Source organism: Glossina fuscipes, unplaced genomic scaffold (genome assembly GCF_014805625.2).
Source record: "Glossina fuscipes isolate IAEA_lab_2018 unplaced genomic scaffold, Yale_Gfus_2 127, whole genome shotgun sequence".
NCBI classification, from domain to species: domain Eukaryota; kingdom Metazoa; phylum Arthropoda; class Insecta; order Diptera; family Glossinidae; genus Glossina; species Glossina fuscipes.
The window spans coordinates 100,431-111,361 of NW_023998470.1; the positions used below are offsets into that span (position 1 = coordinate 100,431).

A 10,931-nucleotide genomic window follows, 5' to 3' on the forward strand; every position below is an offset into this window, starting at 1 on the left:
TGCATTAACTAAATATTCGCATATCGTAAATGTGAGTCAGCGAAAATGAATTTGGAATCTGTTGGAGCAATAAAAGATGGGTTTATCTCACTCAACTCTCTTTGCATTAACTAAATATTCCCTTATCGTAAATGTAGGTCTAAGAAGTAAACATTTACGGAACTTTGATCTTATTTATTGAAAATACTTTTTAGATATCGTGGTGACGTCAAAGTTGGTTCATTTTTTTTTTCTTCTTTTATTGTAATTCTACAAAATTGTAATTATTGTGCAATCAAAATTATTAACCGTTATTTTATAAATTTACTATACGTCAAAGGGAAACTCGGGATGCCTTTCAACTCTGAAAAAAAAAAAAAAATATTGAAAATATTATAAAAAACTTTTGATTTGTTTTTGATTACAACAAAATATATTAATTACCCGGGGAAAAATTGGAAATCGCATATGCGTATGTTGGCATCCAAGGATTTCAGCTTTTTGATCTCTTCTGCTGTTAAAGCGAAATCAAAAACATTGAAATTTTGACGCAAACGCTCACGATTTGTGCTTTTTGGTATTGTGGCCAAGCCGCAATCGAGTATCCAACGTATTAAGACCTGAGCTGGCGTTTTGCCATAATTCTTAGCAATCTCCTTAACTAACGGTACATCCAACAAATCGGGTAAATCACGTTCAACACCAACCATTTTATTTAAGCTAGCAACGCCTCGAGAACCAAGCGGAGCATATGCAGTAACAGTGACGCCTTCAGTTTCACAAAATTTAATCAAATTCGGTTGTTGTAAATAGATGTGATGCTCAATCTGCAGGTTAGCGGGTCTAATGGTACAGTTGTTTAAAATTCTACGGATTTGCTCTTGATTGAAATTTGATAAACCGATAGATTTAGTTAAACCTAAAGCTACCAAATGCTCCATTTTCTGGAAAGGACACAATTGAAAATATTGAAAGCACTATTACGACAGCCGATCCAATAGAAAGAAGAGAAGGAAGAAAGGAAGGCTGATACTCATTTAAATCAAAACATTTTATTAATTTAAGTTTTCAAAACTAAGGAATACCGGGCGAGCCGCTTCAGGTGCGAGAAACTTTTCAAATTTTTTTGAATTCGTCGATGCGTTCTTCAAAACAAACTGGCCGGATTGCGTTCTATTAAGGATGCTATTAACTCTTGGGTAGAGAAACAGGATTCGCAGATGTACGTTTTTCAAGTTGTGACAGTCTGGCGTCGGTCAATGCGAGTTTTGTAACTCTTCGACTTTTTTGAAGAAAATTTGTTTTCATGTGTAGTCAGATACCTCGAACAGATTCATTAGAGATGTGAGGGACGTGAGCTTTGTAAGCCATCCTTTTGAGGTTCATCAACACAATTTCACGGATTTGAAATCGTGGGGGACAAAATTCATCGATATTTTCCTTAGCGGATAGCGGTATTTCCGCTTGGATTTGGATCGTTTTTTCCCATTATAAATATCACTCTTCCCAGCACTTTCCAACACTTTCCAACTTCCAAAATTGAAAGTGTTAGCAACACAGAATTTTAGAAAATTTTCTTCTGTGAATTCTGGGATCCGCATGAGCGGCCTAGTAGGCAAGAATCGGGACTACCAACGACTCCAAATTTTAAGTGGGGTCGCGCTTAGTTTGGTGGTGACTATAGTGAGTGGTCAGTCAGTAAAGACATACCACGTACTGATTGGACAGACATCTCGCTCTCTCTTTCCGCGCGCCTGGCTGTCACCGAATAGGTGACTTAAAAACTACTAACAACAAACCATCGCAGGTCGTTCTGGAAATTTGTATCATGCTGATTTAAAAGCTAATTTGTTGGTTGACAAAGTCAACTAAGTAATTAGATGATATATGATATTTTGTAAGGGTGGTATGTCAAATGTGCCAAAAGCGTATAATTTAACGAAGTAATTAAATAGAATTAGGAGCGACTGAGTCCAGTAAAATCATGAGAACGATTTGCGAGCTTTGGCAAAAGGACAATATGTCATACAAATGTCATATATACAGCCTTCAAATGTCCGAATTAACCACGGAGCGAGAGGTTTCAAATAACTGAAATTAAAGAGTTACTTGGAAGTCAAACTAAAATTGAATGTTTGGGAACAAACTTCAATTAAATGGTGAGCGTAGAAGTTCCCCCTTTCGCCCCTATAACATTTAACCATTTTCCGCGAAACGTAATTTTCATGCTTGGTTAAAACCAGAATTACTGAAAGATTTTAGAACATACCTTCCAAATGGCAATATGGTCGGTAGAAGAGTCAATTTCTAGCAGCCCGTTGGCGTCACGCTTGAAGTCATCGTTCTCCATGAAAACACCGAATGGTACATGTATCAAATACAAATCCACATAATCCAATTGCAAATCGGCCAGAGAGTTTTTTATAGTCGGTTCCACGTAAGCCGGATTGTTGGCTTAAAAAAATGCATAAAGTGAAAATTGTTGTAAGCAAACATTTCGCACTTATTTTATTAATTCCTACCTGGCGGTGGCAACTTGGTGGTGATAAACAATTCTTCTCGCTTTATTTTACCAGAAGCGAGCCATTTCTTTAATACTCGACCTATGGCTTTTTCGTTCCGATAAACTGGTGCGGTGTCTATGTGTCGATAGCCAATCTCCAAAGCAAGATCCAAAGCGAATTCAATTTCGTCATCGGGTGCCTATATTTCACAATCAACAAAGAAGTGATTGGTGAGTAAAAGATTCTTTTAATTTTCAAAGAAATCCATTGCAGCCCGCACAAACAATTTTGGCTATTTTTAAGCGCCTTCCAAAGATGGACAAATGGTTCCGATCAAGCTATTGCCACAAACGCTAAATTACTTTCTATTGCAGCTCTTCAGGTGCAAAGCATCATGTACTCTATTTGCAGAATATCTTATTGAATTAGTAATACTGGCCTGGGAAAGGTCCGATACTTGTCTACAGTGAGATATAACTACGCGAAGTCTAATGACACATGGAGTGAAGCGTCGATATTATGCGACCATGGCTGCAGTTTTCCATGGGTGTTACTATTCGTAAAGTAATGCATCGTTAGTACAATATGATGCAGGCATCATACGGCTTTTGATCAAGGCTTGTCTTCGCTAACCGGTTTGCCTTACTTTGGGTAAAGCAGCGGGTTGAAATGAATCGCATCTATCAGGACGCTTTCAGAAAGGAATAATGCCAAACGTCGGGTTGGCATAAAAAGACCCGGAATCTACCTCAGCAGCCTCAAACAGTCTTTATCTCTCTTGACTCTTAACATAGATTTTCCAACGACTGAGAATAGTCATTAACATAACGAACGCTCTCCTAATGTATTTTCAAACCTAGCTACTATTTCCCTAGTCTGCCAACCTCCATAGCTGTACAACCGTAAGGAAAATTAGTGCGACTTCCCGATAGATTTTTTCGGCCTCTCTAAGAGATGATTCCATCGCCGTGACTTAGCATGGAACAGAGGGATATTATAGATTATTTCAGACTACTACAGATTATTCAGACTACTGCTGAATAAGAGATATATACAATAGAGATCAGCGTAAATGAGATGAAGCTAAACGTTCGGTCGGGTGCAGCAGAGCAAAACCAGCTTCGGGTTTCATATAAGCCATATGCAGCTTTCGCTATAAACAATGGAAATATCAATAATTAAATGAAAACAAGTAAACATTCGTTCAAACTTAATACATCTTTCGGACATATGTCAATTTGGTAGTAATGAAAACTTTTTATACTTTATATGTTCATATTAATAAAAAATGGTATTTTATTAAAAAAAAATATTAATTTCTGAGAGTCTTGATTATGCAAACAAATGTTTTAGATGTGCGTACTTATGTTCAGCCAACTGGAAACAAAGTGAGATTAAGTGTTAGCAGAACTTTTCTATATAAATAGATTTTTGCATTATTGCACTCATTCACGGAAGAGATAAGCATGTAGCTTCTCAGGTATACTAAATGATAATTAAGGTCTTCATGAGATCATAACATACTTGTAACAGCAGGGACATATGTATCGCTGACTTTAGTAGACCCATCTGTTCTTGTTATGTCCGTCTGTTTTAAGTACATTTACTTCTATTTTTCTCGCCTTTCATCTATCGGTTTTGATAAGGGTGGCCAGTTGTAAATTGATCTACAACACCATCATCCATGCTATACCTGCGTCGGCAAGATGCTGCAGCTTTTTTAAATGCAGTTCCACTTTTGGCTGCAACCAAAAGTTATTTATGTTAATTGTTTGATAAAATGCCTTGCTTTCTATGATTGACCCATATCATCGCAGTGAAAGAACTAAGAAACTTGTTTTCTGCTTGGCGAGATGCGAAACATTCATTATTGGGGCAACATCAGTCGAAAATTTAAATTTATTTGTTTAATACACAAAATAGTCTTTCATATATTTATCGGACGGTGAAAGTAAAGCGCATCCGCTTTGTCTTACGTTTAAGATGGTAAAAGAAACATAACTGGTTTCATTCAGATTAATTGCGTTTAAATTCGGTTTGTTTTAAAATTATGATAAATTCTTTATACATACATTTGTTTACATATTTGTTTTGTTTTGTTTCCCCATTTATAAAAATAAATTGCAACTAAATTCACTTACTTGCCAGGTGCCAATACCTAAAGTTGGCATTCGCAAACCATTATTAAATATTAAAAACATATCGTTAGCCATTATTTTGTTTACGCCTTAGGGGAAATAATAAAAGAATTGAAAACTTTTTTTTTATTTTTATTTTTATTTTTTGTCTTGATTTTCTTTCACTTATGTTCTCTTAAGTCAAGAGCACAATTTTAACTGAATAATTTTAGTTGGGACGAATACCTTTTATTGCTATACCTCTGCTGCCCTCTCTCTGCTGGCCGCTAATATTAAACGTTGACAATTAAGCGTTTTTTTATTTTGGTCGTGTTAAAGAAATTAAAAAAAGAAAAAACTCAAGTCACTGCGATTGAAATTATTTAGGTAATCAATAAAAAAAAAAATCCCAAAGCACAGTACTTCTCCTTTAACAGGGAGCTTATATCAACCTTTGCAATGCAAAATATTTACATATATTTCCTGCTTTACACCTTGCTCTTTTTATACGTTCTCGGTTTTACACAGTTTTCGAAACACAAATTTTCAAAAATGTAAATAAAAACTGGTTTTTCACCTCACTTGTGGTACAGGTTATATTGCCTTTGTCCGCTTGTACGTAACACTCGGAAGGGCTTAAGATAGATCTACCGTTTATTATACCGATTGTTGTTGTTTCTCCGTCTCTTCTCCTTTTTTTTTTTATTAATCTTCTGAATCGATCGATATAAGCTTGTTTGTCCACCGGTCTGCCTGATGTCTGTCCAAGTAATTTCGTGTTCAACATAAATATCGCAACTTCTAAGATATTTTGATGAAATTTAGCGCACTGACGTGTTCGAATCCAAGGACGAACGTTGTTGAAAATTGGTCGGTACACTTTTTCGACCATGGCTCACATAATATCTCATTTCAGAAACTAGTTATTTGAAAAACAAAAATTACAATTTTCCAAATATTTCGACAAAACTCACTGTGTAATAGTATTGATATGAAAAATTTGGCTTGGCGGTGCAATTTTTTTAACCCCCCTCGTACAACCGTTCCCTCGGAAACTAAATCTTGATATGGTAAAAAGGTATAATTTTCAATATTTCATGGTGAAAATTACTTCATAACAGTAAATTGACAAAAAAGTCAATTTTACCGAATTTGGACCATGTAGATCTGTTTTTTTTATACAATCGCATATAAAGATTCTAAAGAAATGTAAACCTTTACATGCTAAAATTGCCTAATTGTTAATATTTTATGATGAAAATTTGTTCATGATAGTAATTTGGCATAGACATGACATGGGCCAAATTTGAACTACACAGGTATATTTTTTATACTCCTCTCCTCGTAAGATATCTCATGAATAGTAATCCCTTCGGAGAAATAATTAGTTTTTAATATTCCATAAGGAAAATTGGTCCGTAGTAACAATTTAGCAAAAAAAATTAACGATAGGGAATTTGGATCAGGTGAGTCTATTTAGACCCTAACACATGCAGGGCTTAAACGAGCTCTTAGAAGTAAAGTAAGTTTGCTAAATTTGGACCACGTTATCTGATATTTTGGAAATCCTTCAATATGCGAGCACTGATGCCTTCGCATGAAAATAATGTGTGACTTTTGTTGTATTGTTACCAAAACGAGTGAATAATTATACTAAGCGTAGTGGTGTAGGCCACCTAATGGTCGGTCTTGTTCTACTGTAATGTTCGTACTTATTTTTGTTAAATTTGAATTGTCTATGGAATATGTACACCAGCTCTTATATGAGGGTCTTGGAATGGGGAAAAAGTTGTGCAACAAGTTTCATATAAACAAAATTATCTGCATATTGAAAGAGTTTTACGATATTTATGTTTTACGTTACATCCAATAGAAACTAATCCCATCAAACCATTCCAGACGGAACATCATTATTTTATTGAAACCTTTTTCTAAGTACATTTTTACTATTTGTATGGAAGAGGATGTTGTTACATCCTATCTTTAATTTTACGATTTAGCCGAGTTGTTACTTTCATGTTTCCATTGAGTTAACTGTGATTTTTATTTTTTTTTTTAAATCTTTCATTTTTATTTTATATCCAACAAAAATCATTAGAAAAGCATAATAACGGTTTCTTCTTTCTCTTTTGCCGACTGTTTATGCTACAAACAATTCTTAGGAGGAACTTTTCTATAACTCTAGCTATTCTTATAGCTGAGTAATTGGTTTAATTGCCTTCTTTTCATGTTTTAGTTTATAGCATATACGTTAACAAATATATGAATAATTAACGGATTATTATTTTAACAAAGTTATGAATAATGAATACTTTATTCGATTATTTTTCATATTCTGGGCCGATTAGTTTAATAATTAAAAGGAGTATTGAATACATCTTGATGTGGGATGTGGCTTGTGCTCCATAGGCAGGTCTAACTTAAAAATGAAAGTAACTCGATTTACTTTGAGATAGACAGAGAGTGAAATAATGAAAGAAAAAGAGAGTAAAGGAAATAAAAAGATAGGGGGAGAGAGAGAGAGAGAGAGATAGAACGTCAAAGGAGTACAGAGAGAGGGAAGCAAAGAGAGGCAGTTAAAAAAACGGTGATATAAGGAAAGAGATGAGGTAAAAAGTCGGATAAAAGGTGACAAACAGAGAGATGGAGATAAAGAAAGGGGTAAAGAGACAGGGAGAGATAAAGGGAGTAGCACGTATCTTGCGGCTCCGCAAGAAACATTAAAGCCCTATATAGTTTCGCTTTGCCTAACCTGTGCCTAGCTTCAGCAGTTACCCTAGCCATGTAATGTATTCGCGAGCTGACAGCTTGTACGAGTTATTTTTATGTAATACAGTTACTTGTTTACAACTTGAATTATAGGTGCTTCAGAAGGGAGCGAAAAAAATAAAAGCTTTTGAATGCGCACGTTTCAGGTCGGACCCTCTCTGAGGACTGACCTGTACATGATTCATTTAAATTTCTTCAAATACGTTTGGGTACGATTTTTCGATAAAATTGAATACTTAACGAATGTGGTGACCCTTTCAAAAAGTATTTCATTGAGAAATCCAATATGTTGTCTTTTTGATATTTATTAAACAACTTTTAAAAAAAGAAAAAACTCAATAGATTGTAGAGTTCTTCTAATTCCTCATTTTTTAAATTTCGTGTATTTAACTTCTTTTTTTTTATACGCGAGCTAACGCGAGTACGATGAGCTGCTGCCGTAAAAGAGTCGGCGTTCGAAAATTTACACCAAATTATAAAGCGAAGCCTATAACGGATAAATTTTATTCACGTCACGATAGTTTTCGTTCCAAAACTCGGGTAGTAAATCCGGAACGTTTTTTATACTTTCAGAAAGAAATTGAAAAAAGACAGAATTGGGATATACGCAAAGAGGCTATAGCTCCGATAACAAGTAATCAGACTTATGGTTGGTTTGAAATGTTGGCGGATCGTTACACCGGCCTAGATAAAGAAATCTTAGTGCATAAACATCCCCGCGATCCCATTATGGATATAATGAAAAAGGTCGCTTTCGATACCAGCCTTCAGAACAAATATACAAGAAAATTCTAATCTCGTTACAACGCATTACTGGTTTAAATAAAGATTTTCTTTTAAAAAAATCTTTTATATGAAATTTTGTTCCCCCTTTTTTTATTTTAATTTTATCCATTTATGTATGCTTATGTAGACATCGAAGTATTAAAATTCCCCTGAATAAGCAAATTCTTACATTTTTTATGTACTCATGTGCGCATGACGCGGGTCCATCTTAAAAATGATCAAACACGATAAAGCTAATATTTGATGAAACCGTTGTAAGTTCTCCTTCTCGCCTAATCTTTTGTCCTAAGTGTTTGTATTGTAAGCTCTAGAAATGGGTATGGATTGGTCATTAAGAGAGGGTTATCTTTGGTCGGAGGACAAAGAGCATTGGGAAGAACATAGCCGTATGCTTCTTCTTCTTATTTTAGAGTTTGGACATTGTCTACGTTTTTTACTTCGTCACCTTATAAAATTGGTTATACACAAAGAGGAAACACATATTTCATAACGAGTCTCGTTAGAGCGATTTTATGCTATGTTATGCTAAATAAAGCTTAAGATAACTTTTTTCAAGTTTCCGTTGCTTAGAGAAAGTTTTTAAATATAAACCCCTCAAAAACGGCAATGTTGTGAAGGGATGGTTTAAAAAATTATTTTATTATTGATAAGAATATATATATATATATATATATATATATATATTGATAAGAGTTAGGTTTTGAAAATTCTAAAAACGATTCCAAGTGCTTTACGAACGTTTTGTTTAAATAAACTAATTTTGTTAATATTGAATTACGCGCTCTATTATGATTAGTAATTTTCCATTTGTATTATTAATACAGCCACAGAAATAAGTTTTTAAAGCATTAGCATCTAAGGCTGTCGACTTCAGTGCAAATTCTACCGCACGTGAACCCACGGCCTTTGAGTTGCTAGTCGAAATTCTTTGTCAACTCAGCCACTCGGCATATAAAAGTAGTTTTCGATATATAAAAAGAGTAGCTTTACTTTTCCATTTAACTGGTAACACTGAGAAACTTTGCAAAATTTATATTCTTAATAAAAGGAGCCTGTGATGAACGATTTGTAAGCGAGTACCATGACCTGATTGTACGTTTGATTGTAGGTTGATCCGTACTGAACATCAGTGAGATCGGTTCACAAGCCTTATAAGGCTTAGATTTACAAGCTTATAGACAAACCGAACATAAACTAAAATCCAAACCTAAGCCTTCTTATGCGAAGTTCCTCCGCTTCCAATGTATTTGCTCTCCAGCAATGTATTTGCTCTCCAGGCTATCGAAATGTCACACTTGCGTTAATTGCACCTAATTATGGCAGTCAATAAAATTGAATAAAACATTCCATCGACTATTAAGTTTAACCTTTCGTTTTGCCTCTTTTTACTTGAAGCTATTTTAATAGCTGGGAATAAAAACACTTGGAACTAAATTCAGAAGGTTTATTAACTTGCCTTACTGACTCGAAAAGACTCTTACGGTATTTATGACCGACAACTTCGCTCTTCGGCCACGACAATCTTCACAACAGACATTACACAGATGGAGAGACACACATTCATCAGTTTCGGGGTCTGACGCTGATCAAGAATACACATCTTGTTAGAGTCTTTGAAGCTTCTTTCTGGGCGTTACAAACGTTTCGACAAAATATATAGCTCTCATCCTTCGGTGATGGGTATTGAAAAAGTTATATGTAGACAAATTAATTTTTTTCTTCCTTTTTTTTCTAAAAAATTAATAAATCATACCATGAAAGTGAATAAAGTCATTGAGGAAAATTGTTTGTAAATGGTTTATATTAATAATTTATCTTTTGAAATATTAAACATACTTTCAAAGTTTATATTCATAAGTGCAGAAAAATTGATCAATTATAAAAAAACAATAATGTGAGTTACAAAGTGGAAGTGATTTTCTGGACAAATATTTTGCGAGCGTATTGTAAAAGAGTACCCAACCCCAAGAGATTTCATGAAGCCAGATAACTTATGCATTATATCGCTTACTAGTTTTCCTTTATAGAATCAGTTTATGGAGTGAAATTTAAAGCTATCATGTAGACTTTGAATGCAAAGACGTGATGCACAAGCACACAAGTTAATCTACTAAAAAAAGAAAAACTCGAAGAAAAGTTAATAAATTTACATAAATTCTTTCGTCTTTCTTAACAGATATATATATATAAGATTTGTAAATAGTACTTTAAAAAAATCGGCTATGCCCATGGTTGATTCTGCAATTATTTTTTGAAAGTTGAGATAAACTGATCCGTTGACTATTCACTTTAAGCGTTCAAGATAATACTTATCCTTCAAAATTGTAGGTCTCGTACAGCAAATGCAAACTATTTAATAGTAATTTAATGCTTCGCAAAAACTATATTTGTAAAAAAAAATTTTTTTTTTTTGTTTTTATTATTTATTTCATTTATCTTTAAGGTATAATGAGTAAATTTTATAAAGTAAATAATTACTTTCATTCCTGAATTCCTACAATATAAAATAAGCCGTATAAAATATATTTAAATTATATTTAAAAGGAAATTTATAGAAACATTTACAGATATTAACAAACATTTAAATTTTTCATTTTTTTCTCAAAATGGTGAGTCTAATATGTAATTTCTCTTAAGCCTTCTCATTTTCGTCTCGGAGTAATTTTTACTGAGTCTCTTTCTTTCATCGTCAACCGTTTGAATAGATAAATCATAATGCATATCTTTGTTGGAGGCTTCTCCCCATATTTGCTTACTGTAGGTGCAAAAGGGGTTT

General features: G+C 33.9%; 1 protein-coding gene across 1 annotated transcript; it reads right to left on the reverse strand.

Annotated features, from left to right (window-relative positions):
• Positions 1-195: 195 nt before the first annotated feature.
• LOC119640720 (1,5-anhydro-D-fructose reductase) lies at positions 196-4,819 on the reverse strand. Its single transcript, XM_038038924.1, has 5 exons — positions 4,625-4,819; positions 2,502-2,682; positions 2,249-2,433; positions 424-923; positions 196-343 (listed from the first exon to the last, which is right to left on the reverse strand). Exons 1-5 carry the CDS (start codon positions 4,694-4,696, stop codon positions 307-309), a joined length of 975 nt encoding a protein of 324 aa, XP_037894852.1. The 5' UTR covers positions 4,697-4,819; the 3' UTR covers positions 196-306.
• Between the last annotated feature and the right edge of the window lie 6,112 nt (positions 4,820-10,931).

Bases quoted from the DNA above. Each gene is read 5' to 3' on its own strand.
- LOC119640720 (XM_038038924.1), bottom strand. From the start codon at position 4,696: ATGGCTAACGATATGTTTTTAATATTTAATAATGGTTTGCGAATGCCA. The intron at 2,434-2,501 runs GTAGGAATTAAT...CATTTTTTTAAG, and splicing joins CACCAAGTTGCCACCGCCAG to CCAACAATCCGGCTTACGTG. The intron at 924-2,248 runs GTATGTTCTAAA...TGTCCTTTCCAG, and splicing joins ACCATATTGCCATTTGGAAG to AAAATGGAGCATTTGGTAGC.